At 35.3% G+C, this 17,262-nt stretch overlaps 1 protein-coding gene and 1 non-coding gene across 2 annotated transcripts in view; one reads left to right on the forward strand and one right to left on the reverse strand.

Moving 5' to 3' along the window:
* Positions 1–680: 680 nt before the first annotated feature.
* LOC112127327 (netrin receptor unc-5-like) overlaps positions 681–17,262 on the reverse strand; it is a 156,009-nt gene continuing 139,427 nt past the window's right edge. Inside the window, exon 3 of the mRNA XM_024228082.1 lies at positions 681–1,152. Within this exon, the coding sequence (XP_024083850.1) occupies positions 704–1,152 (449 nt within the window). The 3' untranslated portion in view covers positions 681–703. The remainder of the gene's footprint in view (positions 1,153–17,262) is intronic.
* Trnay-aua lies at positions 11,833–11,905 on the forward strand. The gene has a single exon. It is a non-coding gene; the product is annotated as a tRNA-Tyr (tRNA).

Genomic DNA, 17,262 nt, shown 5'->3' on the forward strand with positions numbered 1-17,262 from the left:
CAGAGAAAAACACATCAGAAGCCACTATTCCTGGTTGATCGAGCATGACCTGAAATCTGACAAGATTGAATAAATTGTACAGTATTTTCTTGAGACTTATTAAATAAGTATAATTTCTTCTTGACCTTCATGACCATTGGTAATCCATACCAAATCCAAGAAAGCTTAGCTTAATTATGATACAATCGATCTGCCAATATGTGATCTGACGTAGTCAAAAGTCATGCTACAAGAAAACAAACATAAAAAAATCGAATCCTGAAAAGGATTAATTGCCGACACATGGTTCGTTCCGAGCTGGCTGAAAGGAAGCACATGATTTCATGATCATCACAGAAACCGCTAACATCAGCAGAACATCCGGAAGGAGGAAAGTATTCTCCGTCCGTCACGTCATATTCTCATAATATATAGTGCCTTATATTTCTGTTATTAGTGAGCAACAGAAACCTTCAGGGGGTGCAGTAGTTTATTCACTTTTTAGGATGACTAGCCAGCAGCCCTGATTCTTTATCCGATTAAACAGCTAAAATAATCATCCTGGATCTTAGCTAAATAAAGGTTGTTTCCTTATAAATTTTGGATTTCCCAAGACAGTTGGCAAATCAATCAACAGTAAAAAAATAAAAAATAAAAAAATAAAAATTACAAGTTATACATATGTATTACATATATCAAAAATTGGCAATTACGCACCATTATCTTAAGAAAAAATAAAGAAAAACTCACATGCAACGTCGATCGAAGCTGGTTGACTTTTAATGTGACCTCTCGAAGACCAGGCAATGCATTCGCATTTGAACTTATCTTTGGCGAAGTACTCCTCGACGTTGTCGCGGGTGATGTTGATGGCAGCTTCGAGGTTGCGGACACCAGTTTGCGGGTCGACGAAGTCGAGCATGTGTGTAGGATTTGTGTGCAACTTCCCGCCGTTGCACTTGAAGAAGATCTGCAAAGCGTGCGCAGCGCGGCACTGCAACGTTGCCGGCTTATTTTTGATTATGTACATGTCGGTCGGCTCCTCGAGAAACACGGGAAGAGGGACCGACTGGGAACTGTCGTGCGCCTCGGATGACGGGATCGTCGGTTCCTGCATCCCGTCCTCGACTAGTCCGTAATTTTCATCATCTACTACTTCCTCTTCTTCCCCACCTGCAATTAAATATGTACATATAAATACAATTTCCATACAAGAACCATCAGAAGTTATGAAATATACGTTAAAAGTGATAAATAATTGTTCAACATAAACAACAATGTAACATATCATCCATCTCTGGAAATCTTTGTTCTTTGGAATATATTTGTTCAAAATTATATTTTTTATGTTCGTTATCATTCTGATTACATTACTCTCGCTTTTTTTTGTCAATCCCCTTTTGGCAATTCGCCTGGTATGTAGGAAACAAACAACGCCAATAATGCGGGCTATGACCAGAGATAAATATTTTGTCTGGTATATTTTAATAAATATTTCCGTTTTAAAGTAATAATTCACATATTTTTGCTATACGAACAATGTATTAAGTCATTAATTACAGCAACTGAGATTACTAATTTAATTAATTAAGGCACTTCCAACACGACAGACAAGAATGACACATCTACACAGAAAACAAACACTTTGAGCACTGAAGATGATCTCAATAAAGATCGAAACGTTGGCAGACAAATGATGTCTACGTGTTATTTCAGACACTTTGAGAAAACGTTCCGAAACGCGTGTATGCAAAGAATAAAATGATGACAAAACATCTAGTCCCACCCCACACCATCGCCATTACATAAATAAATAAAAATGTCAAAAATTTTAAAGAAAAAATGTAGGTTGCACCAAGAACATTTCAGTACAGCTTAAAAGAAACTTTTCATGTTAAATAAAGTGAAAAGTTGAAAAATGGCAAAAAGGAGGGAAAAATTCAAAAGGTGCGGTTGAGATGGGAAGTTAATGTCCGAGGGGATCGAAGTCACGATAGATCGAATGGTAGAGTAGCGGCGTATCAAGCCGAAGGTCGTGGGTTCGAATCTCGCTCGTGACACTGACTTTTTATCTCGACTTAAAACCTTAATTAATTGAATGGTATTAATTGGTCAAGCGGATCACGAAAAATAGTGAATAAAGTGAAAAGTTGCTAAGTATCTTCCATGTTAATTTACAATAAATTCGTTGCGAATTTGATCCACAATCTGCACAATTGTATAATATTAGAATACAAGGGCACAAAGCGTAATAAACTCTGTTACATTTGACAAATTTCTATTTCTTTGGATTACCATGTTTTCTACAATTTTGATAGTGTACTAAGAAGCGAGATTAATAATCACTAATTGTTGTTCGTTAAATTAGAGAATTCAAAACAGAAAGAGGGAAAATGCGTAAGTAATAGAATGTGTTATATTAGAATAGTGAGGTTAGCTAAGTAATTGTTGTTTGCTTTGAGAGGTTTTTCACAAGGATGGGTGTCATGTTATCATCCCCAGGAGCTTTGTTATTTTTTATATTTTTTAACGATAAGCTTTATCTCTCAAAGGGAAGCTGGCCCACAGACAGTGTAGGTATGTTGGCTGGGAAGAAATCTTTTTTTTTATCTTTATTGACTTTTTGTGTAAATGATAGCAGCTCCAGCTTTTATTCATGGAATGGACTATAAAATTCTCACCGAGCACATCAGCCTTCACATATGTGTCGTATGGATTCAGGTATACCTGTGTTGATTCAGTTTTTAACAATAATTTAAACGCTTATTAAAACCATTAGAGTTCGTGGTCCGATTAACCAATTAACTTTTTTTAATCAATTAATCTTTATACAAGGTATTGGTTGAGATAAAAAAGTCAACGTCACGAGCGGGATTCGAACTCACGACCTTTGTCTAAATACACCACTGCTCTACCGCTTGATATATCGTGACTTCGATCCACTTGGACACCAATTTCCCATCTCAACCTACTAGAGAGGTGGTTATACTAGTAGAGCAGCGTCGTGGGTTCGAATCCCGCTCATAACGCTGACTTTTTTTATCACACCCAATACCTTACATAAAGAATAATTAATTGAAAAAAAGTTTAATAAAACTATAATTTTCCAGTGATTTGTGATTGGGAGGACAATTAAGCCTTAGTTCATAAAGCCAGATTTATTGGGAAAAAGGAAAATAGATACGAAAAATATAACGAATATTTCCGACCTTCTCGGAAGGTGTCCTGGGTGTAGAGTGGCCATAAAACATGGCATTTCTTTTATTGAAACATTTAAAAATGATCTGTTTTATATAGTCAAGAAAGATTTCTCATCTTACAAAAGCAGATATATGGTCCTTTTGGATAAATACTTGATGATTTACGGGGCCCTTATAAAAGGGTTGTCCCACTTTACTGCAGAACAAAATGGTTATATGATAACCGATAGAGGAGACAAAATGGTTTTTAGAATAATATGTTCTTTATATGACGTTTTAACATATATTAAGCTGTTTTTTCGCAATTAATACTTTGACAAAAACACAGCAAAGGATTAGACTTTCATCTTCTAGTTTGTATTTTAACATAAATAACAAATATTCGAGTGGAGAGTCGGTGGCTGTAACGGTTTAGGCGTTGACACGGCGCTCATAACCGTAAGGTAAAAGCCTCCGTGCAGAGCACTGGATTCGAAACCGACATGCTTACAAATGAGCTTTTTATAAAAACACCGACACCAGGAAGGTTGATGTGAACTTTTCCTACAGTTCTGTGGAAATCGAAACAATTCGGACTTATCAGATTTCTTATCTCATTTCCATAATGCTGCAGTTTCTTAAAGTCTAATGACGTATGAATCGATCATCGATAATCGATCTCGTCCGTAGACCTAGGTCAACCCTGGCCTTCTAATGTGAAGCTTTTTTCTTTCTAGGCGGCCTTCCTGCTCAGTCTCCTGGCTTTTACCTTCCTCTAATAACCTTATGAACCTGACACTAGGGGTATTAACGATGTTTGTAAGATGGTAACTTGTGTTAACTCGAATAGAGAAATGTCCAGTAAGATCGTGAACGCTGCCTTCTTTTAATGTTAAACGTTAATTTTTCCGCAATGCTGCTTGTGGCGATTTGTAGAACCAAAAATAAAGCTATAAAACTCCTTGAAGGCTTGCTATTGTTTGTTTTGGTTTTCTTTTGTATTAAATTGTAAGGTGTTAGAAATTAATAAAAAAGGATAATTAATCAATTCTTTCATTCAAAATGATATCTATACATTCAAAAAGTACTAACGAATGACGAGCTTGAATTCGTGCTGACATACCCACAGCCCACAACTTTATAGGATATGCGATGAATATATTATGAATGAGAGTATAAGGACAGGTCATAAATTAACAAAAGAAATGGATTCGTGTAATTTAATTATGCGTATTTAAGAATAAAACACATGTAAACAAAAAACAGCTGTTAAATGTGACTACATTTTCAACCTAGCATAAAGTGACCACATTTTCATTGAGACAAAGCGGGATAAATGGGATAAAATGAGAATTACAATTTAATTTTACATATTTTATTGTATACATTCATATACTTGTACAAAAATGTATTTATTGTTAATTATTGGTAACTATAAAAATATTTGTAAAAAATAATAATTTGAACATCATGATTTTGAATCAAATTTAATTTTTTATTTAAAAAAATTATGATTTTCTTTCACGGTCATATTTTTGATCCGAGTGAATACTTTGTAATAGATTCGGATCATTTATTAAACTGAATGAAATATTTCACATGAATTGGTCAAATTATATTTTACACTTAATATAGATTTTAAAGTTTTAATGTTCAACTGCGTTTTTTCAGTTGTCCATATTTTATTGATACTAGAAAAAACACGTTTCTGTTGCTGCATTTGTTCCTGGAAGGGAGAGCGCGAATTCTACAAATTTCAAAATATTTTGATAAGGAATATTATTCTGTTTAAAATGAAGGAATAACTCCGTCCATTTTTTTGTCTGTTTCCACATTTGCAGACAACCAACATTTAATGTTTTCATCTGTAACATATCTTTTTACCAATGACACCTCATCAAAAATATCATTTTCGCAAATATTATTTTTCGGAAAATGGTTACTAATATATTCAAAAGATTTTTCCACATATTCCCATAAAATCTCCTTTTTTAATGTCATCCAATGAAAATTTTTAATATCTTCGAATTGAACTGTCCATTCTTCAAGATATTCCAAGCAGTTATTATAAAAATTTTTGACATGTTTCAGAAAATCAGGTCGTTTAATGGCACCTTGTTCTTCCAACCTAGTGATGTCTTTTCGAATAATTAAAGGAATGTAACCGTTATCAATTCTTTCTCGTAATTTTGTTTTTAAATTATTGATTTCATTTGACACTTCCGTAATTGAAATTTTGTCCCCTTCAATAATTTTCACAGCACTGTCTAACGGCCGTCCTCACTTATCTGAATTAAGCCGAGACGTAACGACAATGATCGAACACCACCGAGTAAATCTAACTCGGTACATTGCCTAATTTAGCTTACTCTGCATGCATTTTATGTGTTTTTTTAATGTATATTTTATTTCTTTATATTCACCATAATACTTAATAAATAATAGGTAATATATTTTTACAGTACATTTAAAATAAGAAATGCAGATATTTTCTAAAAAGCGGGACATTTTTAAAAATCGGCGGGACGCGGGACAGTCCACCAAAAGGCGGGACTGTCCCGCCAAAATCGGGACGTGTGGTCACTTTAACCTGGTCTGTTAGATGTTACAAGTAAGTCATCATTTTTCTCGATCTAACAGGACCTAACAGACTTAACAGGGTTAACACAAAGATCGTGAATACTCCCACTGTCATACTCAAATGCCTGACTGTAGCCGATGAAAATAGTTTAAGAATAAGAATAATAACAAATGAAATCAACGAAAAGATTAACTGGCAGTGATCTATAGGCGTAGCAGAATGGAATGGCATAATGCTACGTTTTGTGCAATTGGGATTAGTCAATAGAAAAATAAACAATACTCAATTTACTTTTTAGTTTAGTTTTACTGCAATAGCTCCTAATCACCTGTAACTAATGTAGAAAGATAATGAATTTAATTCAAAACAAAATAAATTGAGTCGTGCGTACCCTTTGTTCATCAGTGCAGACTAAGTGAACATAAATTTTTGGGGCAAAATACTCGGTTTACTTCACAAAATTGCTTCCGTCCCTAAAATTACAGTAATAGTACGCCTTCGGAAATTAAAAGTCGGCGCAGAAGGCATTAGGGTGAAGTTATTTAGGCATGCATAGGTGCCATCAAAAAGGCGGTTCTCATTTGAATAATAAGCTTCAATTAATTATTTTTAAAAGCTAGGATGACGCCGGCTGCATCCCGGATCGTCGGAAGAGGTCACCAGGTCAGGGCGATCCTGATTTTGGCGAAAACTCTTTAACAATAAAACAAGGATGTCATGCTTGTCATTAGTAGACAATAAAATAAAATGTTGTAAAAGTCAATCTGTTACTTTAACAAAACTGAAAAAAAAAAGGCTAAAAGTAAAATATATAAATCGTTTTGAAGAACAGAACGAGAAGTTAATGTAATTTCCAACAGGAAGACATGGACATAAAGTGCTTTTGAAAATAATCACCTGATAAGGTGAGTAGGCCCGATAAACAAGTATTAGAAAGCTCGAGATGGCCAAAAGCCGTAAATTCCTCAAAAGAGCTTTTAGGCCGTTTTTGGGTAACTGGGCTTGATACAAAGCGGGAAGAATAACGCAACGAACTATGACAGACATCTGATTCGAAAGTCACGGGACCCGAGAGGGATTTGACCTTTAGAGGAGATAAATCTATCAACAGGTCAAAGGTTATCGTTTTCAATGAGTACGTCGGTATTCCGAAGGCGTATCAGAGATAGGAGTTTATCGCGGGGATATTCTATCCTGAGGGTTATCGTGGCAATTTTCATTTAGATATACAAAAAAGCTTCGAGAAGACTCACTTGTGGCTACAAAAGGTCTTGTATAATCAATGTATATAAAAGTCCTATACCTCTAGATTTATGTATATTGCACAGAAAACTCTGGAACGGGAAGATCCTGACTATTAATAATATGACGTATCTTATATATTACCATTTTGATTTGTATGTACATCATTTGAGGTTTTAGAATTTCTACAACAGTTTTACTTTGTGTAACAAGAGGTGTGTTTGGTTTACGCTGTTTTCTTTTAGTTTAGAAACGTACCAGCCCATGTACCAATATTTGGCTGTTTAAAAAGATAAATATTTTTAATATAAATAAGAAATAAATTTTTCTGATTACTATCAGCAGAGGAGGTAAACCTAGGGGTTAAGGTGTGTCACTCTCCGACGAATGAACGACCTAGGTCAAAACAAATTTGCGAATGAATATTAAATTGGGACAAGTTTAATTCAACTGAAATTTTAATTTCTCGGGTATACGACGCTCTTGAAAGTTCCAACAGCCGTTTCTGACATTTTTCGCCAACATTGTTCTGGGTCCGGAATCCGGTACAACTTCTTTGCATACAAATTGTTCATTACGACGTGCACACGCCCAGAAATGTCGTGTTCCTCCCACTTCACGGGGCAGGGCCCATTCTAGGCTCGGTTTCAACACAAAAATTACAAAATGTCCATTTACGTCCAGACGGGTTCTACCGTTTTATAGGCTGGCCACTATGTCGTCCGACCCCGGCTTTTCAGCCCTAATACAAACCGTAGGCAAAAATCATTGAATTTAATTTCCCCTGTGAAATGCGTAACCGCACAGAAAGTACACTTCATGTACTGACAAACGCCTCAATATTGATCCCAAAGTACCAACTGGGGCATCCAGTTTTAGGCTTAATTGCTTTTAATGTACCGCGCCTGCATTTTATGGAATAATCCGATCAAATCCAGTCCAGGCCTAATCGCAGCCAGTGTTCACTGAAACGCCTTTTTTTTAATCTAAAACAAAATTTGTACATTAACTCTTCACTACCCAATTTTTTTAATATATAATGATACACAAAAAATAATAATACAGATTACTATAAAACAATATTAAAAAAATATTAAGCAAACTAATAGTTAAACCTTAAAGTTCATTTTGAGGCTGCGGACGTGGTATCACCGATATTATTTAATTTTTTTGTAAAATACTAGCTAGCCTTAAAGTAGATTTTTTTAATATCAAGTTCGTCTTTGTTGTGCATATCATGGTTAGTCATCAGTAGATTGGGGTTTTGCATACAATATGAAATTAATACGTATGATCATATTAAATATAAGATAACACACGCAAAAACAATTTTTTTGTAAAAACAAAACGGATTCATTTTAAGAACCCTTTGAAACTTAAAACTTAAAAAAGCTATTGCAATAAAAAATGTCATTTTGGGCTAGATTCGCCAAGTGCAATTTATAATCTCTGGAATGAAAATGCCACTTAAAATTTCATAACACCTCTGGGGTTTATCCATATTCAACTCTGTACCGACCTCTTCTTTTGGCTTTTGACGACAAGGCATATTTTTACCTTCTTATGTAAGGTTTTGATTGAAATGAAAAAGTTGGTGTCACGAGCGGGATTCGAACCCATGACCTTCGGCTCAATACGCCGCTGCTCTACCACTTGAGCTATCGTGACTTCGATCCACTCCGACACCGACTCCCCATCACGCCAGATCGCATCTCACGATCTCAAAATAATTTTACATAAAAAGAATAATAATTAATTGAAAGAAGTAATACGGTCAATAGACTACTATATATAATGGATTTAAACACTACCTTATTTTTCAATGCCGTGTAATCAGGATTAAAGGTAGAGCAGCGGCGTATTTAGCCGAAGGTCGTGGGTTCGAATCCCGTTCGTGGCAATAACTTTTTCATTTCAACCAAAACCATACATTAGAATATAAAAATATACCTTGTCGTCAAAAGCCGAAAGAAGAGGTTGTAGGTCGTGCGTTCGAATCCCGCTCGTGACACTAACTTTTTCATTTCAACCAAAACGTTGCATAAAATGATTAAGTAATTGAAAGATGTAATTTGGTCAATAGGCCACTAAATATAATGGGTTTATTTTATAACATTGTGGGAGCGTGTATTTATAACGTTGGGGGATTAATATGGTTATAAAAAATAAAATAAAGTAAAATAATAAGCTGTATCCGTTAAAAATAAAAGGTTCTTATATTAATAACAAATTAATGAATCGAATATTTCTTATAAATGTTTACAACTAATTTAGTAAAGAAAAGGGAATATTTTCTTATGATAGAAAGTAATAAAGTGTAAAGTTATTTTTTTGATTTACTTTTCACTGGTCACACACTTTTATTTTTACTTTATCTTCTTTCAAAAGTTGCAAGCGACCGAGTAACTCCAAATCCAACGTGTCTCTCCTTAGGCCTGCCGCCGTCCTCTCGTCTGCCTCCTCAATCGTTGGAACTCTGCCTTATTGATTGTTTATGTCGCTTTGGCGGCCTTTATGAAATGGCTTGTCATAATTTTTATGTTATTTACATTTTATAAACAAATTCCCCTCATACGTTTTATAAGAGCCTAAGTTTCTGGTTATATGAACACTCGGGATGCCGCAGGAAACAATGTGCGTTTGTAAGTTTGGCGCGTAGCAATGCTGGATTAAAAGCGCAACCTTACAGTAATGAGGGCCGAGTCAATGCTTAAACCGTTGCGGCCACCAGATTTAGAGTTAAATTGAAAGTAAATTTTCGATTTTCCCAAAAATTTGTACTGAAGCCTCTTCTGGGATGCAGTAATGCCGTATCAATTTTTTTTCTTGGTAAAAAGTAATCAACCCACGTTGTCCCATTGGAAAGCATGTTCAGTCAAGTGCGTAATATTTTTCAACCGAGCATAACAAAAAAGTTTCATTGAAATCGATCTCCCACGTCCAAAGCTTCCCCTTGTAAGTTTAAAGTTTCATAATTACAAAAATAAATTTTTCAAAGTCAAAGTTCAAACAAAACTATTAATCAAAAATTGAATTGTCATTTCGGTGTCACGATTGGTTTAAAGTGATATTACAAATCGTGACATTTCCTCCTATTGTCTGTGGATGAACCTGTCAGACACGTTTCGCTATTTCGCGATCTTCGGTATTGGGTTTGTATTTTTATCTTCTTTCGCTCTATTTATTTCGTTGGGCTTTCTCATTCTCCTTTCAATCTGATTATTTATCTATTTCTCATTTTCCCACTTTTTCTCATTTTCCTGTTTTGAATATATTAATATTTTGGATCATTTTCTATGACAGATTGAAAAACATGGGTACTGCATAGTCCACCACTTGCTATCTTTAATCGGCAAAAAATAATCTAGTCTTAAATTTTTTGTTGAAATAACTAAGGGTTTTTAAAAGAACAACCCAGAGAGGATAGACAGTCCAGAATGTTCGGCAGCAATGAAATTACATATTACAAAAAAATAAAAAAATACATACAAAAATAAATGTGAGAAGCTAACATTAATATTATACATCATTTCTTCGTTTTAACAATTAATTTTATAGTGTCCTCTGATCCGATTCTTCGTGGAAACAGGATTATTTTATTATATATTAGTAATATTAATTGTTATAATTAATTAAGGTTTTTAGTTGAGATGAAAAAAAGTTAATGGCACGAGAGGGATTCGAACCCACGACCTTCGGCTAGATACGCCGCTGCTTTACCACCTAGCTATCGTGACCTCGATCCACTCGGACATCAACTCCCCATCTCAACCCCACCTTATGAGTTTTCCTTCCTTTTGCCATTTTTCAAATGTCGTGTAATCGGTTTGGATTCTCAACGACAATTGAGAACATAGAGCAGCGGCGGAATTTAATGAATTAAAATGAAGTACACTTCACTAAAGCTCTCCCTCCGTCTCCATTTCAATTGTCGTCGAGAATCCAAACCGATTACACGACATTTGAAAAATGGCAAAAGGAAGGAAAACTCATAAGGTGGGGTTGAGATGGGGAGTTGATGTCGGAGTGGATCGAGGTCACGATAGCTCAGGTGGTAGAGCAGCGGCGTATCTAGCCGAAGGTCGTGGGGTCGAATCCCTCTCGTGCCATTAACCTTTTTTCATCTCAACTAAAAACCTTAATTAATTGTAATGTTTAATTGGTCAAGCGGACCACGAAATTAGTGAAATTAATTGTTATATAGTCATTTGTCGCCGAGAATCAAATTCTGATTGTATGACATTTGAACTATGGCAAAAAGGAGGGAAAATTCGAAGGTTAGGTTGAGATGAGGAGTTGGTGTCCGAGTGCATCGAAGTCACGATAGCTCAAGTGGTACAGCAGCGGCGTACTTAGCAGAAGGTCGAGGGTTCGAATCCCGCTCGTGACACTAACTTTTTCGTTTCAACCAATACCTTAAATTAAGATTAATTAACTGGAAAAAGTTATTTGGTCAATCGGACCACGAAATAAAATATTGATTTAATAAGTAAAACGAAGTATATCTTCGCTAAAGCTCTCCGTGACCATTTCATTTGTCGCCGAGAATCGAATCCTGATTACACGACATTTACAAAATGGCAAAAAGACCTAAGGCAACCCTGGCCTTCTCATATCCTGTGTGGTGATCTAATGTTATGAACCTGACACTGTGATACTCAAATGCCTGAGTAAAGCCGTTGAAAATGGTTTAAGAATAAGAATAATGAAAAATGGCAGAAAGAGGAAAAATTCGAAAGGTTCGTAGAGATGCGAAGTTGGTGACCGATGGATGGATTTAAAAAAAGGGCAAAATTAGGGAAAATTCGAGAGGTAGGTTGAGATGGGGGGTTGGTTTCCGACTGGATCGAAGTCACGATAGATCAAGTGGTAGAGCAACGGCGTATAGAGCCGAAGGTCGTGGGTTCGAATCCCGCTCGTGTCACTAAAATTTTCATTTCAACCAATAGCTTACATAAAGATTAATTAATTAAAAGAAGTTAATTGGTCAATCGTACCACCAAATATAATGAATTATATCATCCTTAACTTGTGTTGACAATGAATGCATATAATAGCGTGAGAGGATTTTTACTCCGCCGTAGAAATACTGAGTACCCAATGATTCTTAATTAGGATAGTTATATACGTGTTGTGGCTAATAGAGGAACATCATATACTACACTACCCTAATTAATTGTATGGTATGTAAATAAGAGAGAATGTATTAAAGAATGAATGAGAGTGTGAATGGGTTTGGAACTAAGAAGTGCATGCGTTAGGTGCTAAACCGGCCTAGCTATTGAAAGCAATCGGATACCAACGGCTGGACGGATGAGACCAAGGTCTATCCTGGATTGCCAACAGCAGATGGGTGATTGTCGAAGTCTGCCTGTAATTTATTGTAAATTACAAAACCCAGAGTGCGAGTTGTAAGCTCAACTCTGTACATGTGTAAACTTAATTGCGGATTACATAAATCCAAAATCCAACTTAGTTTCGTTTACGAAATTGTATGTAAGTGTACATATTGGTGTATCGATAAATAATTTATGCGTGAAACTTATATCAAAATAAACACTTTGTTTGTTTTTATCGTTTTATTCTTCAACACTTAAACTTGAAGATAGGTAAAAAGTCTTGTTATTTAATTCCAGAAAAGAATTACGGCTTCACAACCGAAGACTTTCAATGATGACTTATTGATCAAACCGGCAGTGACTAATACTCGGCTTGAATAGGAATCAAACAAAAAGTCCAAAATGTGAATGAAAATCAGTGAAATGCAGAACGATGAAATTTTAATACTTATTTAAAAACACATAATAAATATCTTCAGTCGTTTATTTATATATTTTATTTGTTGTTTTAACTTGACTTGGAACAGGCCGCCAAGTTTTACGGCCCTTTTGGAACACAGCCGCCAAAAAAGGGAAAGAATTGTGAATATAAATCCACCTGGCCGGTAAATTAAGCCGAAACGAATGGGAAGAAGGGATCGAACTTGCATTCTTTCCGATGTTAATGGATGTCCCATGGATGGCCATGTTAGTAAGTGTGAACTGCTATTAATTCTCCCGACCGAAAAAATAATAGGGCTCGTTTTGTTCCATGGTACATTCTAATGGACATGGTCCTTCTTCCAATGAAACGGCGAAAAGGCACGCCGTTGAACTAAATTATGGGAAATGTTTAAGAAGAACATGTTTTTAAGTTATAAAAGCAATATACATTTTTTTATGACTTAATATAATCTATATTATTATCCGGAGATCGTTAGATGCGGTCTGGTGTGACGTAGGCTTTAGAAAAACATTATCTTTATCGTGCCAACGTTTCGATCTTTATTTAGATCATCTTCAGCACCTGGGATTTATAAACATTGTTTCAATTTTACAAATACATGTAGGAGGTGAAAAAAAAAAGATTTTATACAATGTTAAAAATTTTAGATTTAAAAAACGAATTTTCAACATGATAATGCTTTTTTTAAATCTAAATTTTGTAACATTGTATAAATTCATTTTTTTTATCTAAAATTTTCTAGCATTGTATAAATTCATTTTTTCACATCCTACATGTATTTGTAGAATTTAAACAAATATTTATAAATTCCAGGGCTCTGAAGATGATCTAAATAAAGTTCGAAACGTTGCCACAATAAAGAAAATATTTTTCTAAAACCTACGTCACACCAGACCGCATCTCACGATCTCCGAATAATAAGTGCCACTAAACACAACACATAATTTATATTACAGTGGTGTTGTTTTTGTCGTATTTTTGTAATGCATTCGTAGTATTTTTTCTTCAAATTTGATCAAATGCAATTAAGTTGTCCTAGTATGCTTCACGGTTTTTGTGTTTTTAAAGTTTACAAATAAATAAACAAGAAGAATTACAGAAATGTGTAACTTTTCTACATGTCTAGTTTCCTATTATTTCTATAACTTTTCGAGACTCATTTCGCTTAAAAATGGTGCTTCTCAATTATACAGGTCCTTCAAAATATGCATAGTTTGTCAGGCCTAAAGTCTGGAATATATCCTGATGTTATTTTCCCTAAATTAATCCTGTTTTACCCCGAGGGTACAGAATTAATTTTGTGCAACTTCGTCAACACATTCTTAACTTTGTGCTGGTTTTAATTGATAATTTTGCTTTTTGGTATATTCAACTGGTTCATTTAAGAAATGGTGAAATAAAGAACGATCAAAAATTGAAAACTGCTCAGGCGGATCTACCAGAGATAATTCTTAAGGTTGGTTGTATCACCCACGACATCAGACTCGTACCAGTCGTCAAAGTGAAAGAAAGAAATTCGATATTAAATAACGCATGTACGACTGTCACATAATTTGAAAGGCAACATGAAAACAATTCAACGTTTTCCCCTTTATTTGCCCTTTTAAAATATAAAGGGTTTTAACGAAGTTTTGAAAATTCAATGACGACACCGGAATTAGTATTCCCGCACGTCGCGTAGCGCGTTCTAGTCGGAAATTCAACCTGCCAACAAGAAAAAATGCGGATTTCTTAAAAATAGTCTAATTATTTTGCTTACAATTCTGATAGAGATAAAAAGTATTTTATTTTTGCATCAATAATATTCGTAAAGTTTGTCAATTTATATTGCTCAACGGAAAGGTTAAAACCGAACGCATAAAATTTTACGCTGAATCTCTATAGTTGCCCCATTTATTTTAAACATGAATTGTTTTTTATTTGTAGGCCTGTTCAAATAAGATGATATACCTTTGTGATAAAACTTTCACTTAACAATGTAAAAATATTAGTGTTTTTTTATAAAAGAATTTTTTAAGTAGTGTCTAGTAGTCACAATGCTAGACTGGAGTTTAAGCCCGGAATGCCAATAACATTGTGAACTGTGGCTAAATTTATGAGAAAATCTTAAGTAATATCCGAGTAGGAGCGTGTGGTTAAGCTGGGCTAGATGGTTACAAGAACTAGCCTGCAATTTATCAAGGAACTTGATGCGTTAATAGTACCGGAACGTGTGATCGGTGGTTATTCACACCTTGGGCCAAGGGCTGAAGAGTCGAGGGTCACGGCCTCGCCAAACATGATCCAGCTGATTAGAAAGCGGCGATTTATGCCCCAAACGCCAGCCGACTCGAGCAGCAGTGCGGCTGTTGATAGTTGTGCTAGTTTAGATAGCCTGTTTGCCAACCCCCTCCTCAAACTAAGCTGACTGTTCAAATTGCCCGAAAACTCCAGTTTCGAGTTGCCCGTTGGATAAACCGACCGCTCCAATTACTCCGACTCCCCTTTCTATTTACACCAGACTCCTCGGCGAGAGTTTGCCTTCGAAATTAAATCGGTTTCCACCTTGTCCCGACATCTGCATCGTCAAACACCTCTAACCAGGTGTGGGGAACATGCTAAACAAACTTTATTAATGTTTTCTACCTCTGGGTTAACGATTTTCAAGTTAAAAACTCTGAAACTCCAAGTTAGCCAATTATGCAATAACAAGTTTGGACCCTTGAAGAAGAGTTTACGCTAATTCAGTTAATATCCTGCTTATCTTGCTTGCTTATAACTTCACAAATTTCGGACAAGGAGATAGCCACTTAAATTTGACTGAAACAAGTTATGCAACAAGTCAAAAGACTGTCGGTACCATCAACAAACGACCAACACGAATGTTATGCAAATTAATACAAGAGAGAATCAAATAATTTGATTATTCCGTTTAACAATGCATTAATAATTTTTTTCATGCCAATTGGACTATCGATTAAACAATGTACAATAATACGGGTATTCACGAACTTTGTGTTAACCCTGTTAAGTCTGTTAGGTCCTGTTAGATCGAGAAAAATGATGACGTAAACTTGTAAAAATCGGCTGGTTAACATTGCTCGATCTAACAGGCCAAGACCATGTTTGTAGTTAGGTCGAAAATGTAGTCACATTCCTATCCGTTAGGGCGTAGGTATCATGGCAGCCATGAATTTATCAGCTGTTTTTTTTGTTTACACATATTTTATTCTTAAATACGCATTAATTAAATCAGACAAAAATTTCTTTTGTTAATTTCTGACCTGTCCCTATACTCTCATTCATAACAATACATCCCCTATATCCTACAATGTGTAGGCTGTTAGACCTTAAAACACAAGACACAAGCACGAATTGAAGCGTGCCATTTGTTAGTACTTTTCGAGTGCATAGAAAGCCTTTTGAATGAAAGAGTTGATTAATTTTCCTTTTTTTATTAACTTCTGGCATCTTACAACTTAACACAAAACAAAACCAAAACAAACAACAAGCCTTCAAGGACTGTTATAGCTTTATTTTTGGTTCTAATCACCTCGGGCAGCATTGCGCGCTATTTGAGTTAACATCTTACAATCATCGTGAATACCCCTATAGTCCAAATCTCATAAAAAATTACAAGGGTATCGCCTTGAATCATCAAAAAATTCCAAGAGCAGTAGTATTTCTTCTTCCACAGATCGAGAACTCACTCCTAAACTCACTCATAACTAAAATAAACCTAACATTGATTATATAAAAATCAGATTTTAACTAACGCAATAAAAATTCTAATGGATCCATAGTAACGTAGATTTAAGCAAACTCAATTATCTTCTATTCAGAAGTGTATACACGTAAATGTTTTCTTCTGACAACCTCAGACCGTGACCATTTGCGGTTACGCGGCTCCATGAGATTCGGCATAAACAACCCACATAGCTGGTATTATTAAACGGGTCTCCGGGAAGCTAAGGACAAGGACAGGTATGCTGGAAGGGCCGTCTTCTAATTAATCGGCCTATACACTTGTTGCATCCACCTGGAACCACCTCAGGCCTGTTTGACACAACCGCTACAGCATGTTTGAAAATGAATCCATAGGAAAATTTGCCTGGGCTAGCATTGTTTCGATGAAATATTCATTAAGTGACTGTAAATCGTAGATGTTTAACAACTTGAGACAGAAACACTGTAATGGCAAATAACATCGTAAACTGAGCGAGGAGGTTCGTGTTATTAATGTTTATGTTGTTCTTGATCCTTTTCACCCAATGGGAATCAACAACCGTAAATGTTCTTAAGCCCTTGGGATTTCTCACAGTTTTCCCAGTTCCTAACTTATTCTAGTGCTCTTCAAACTCCAAGTCCGTTTCATCAATATTACCACCATTTTTTTGTAAATTATAGATCAGACAGATAAATCTCAAGAGAATAAATACTGTTCAGCCTTATTTATCATTTTTTAATATCTTTTTTTATTTTTACGGAGTTTCACAAGACAGAGGTAACTCAAGGTAA

Source organism: Cimex lectularius, unplaced genomic scaffold (assembly GCF_000648675.2).
Source record: "Cimex lectularius strain Harlan isolate CLEC.00 unplaced genomic scaffold, Clec_2.1 scaffold183, whole genome shotgun sequence".
In the NCBI taxonomy this organism is placed as follows: Eukaryota; Metazoa; Arthropoda; class Insecta; order Hemiptera; family Cimicidae; genus Cimex; species Cimex lectularius.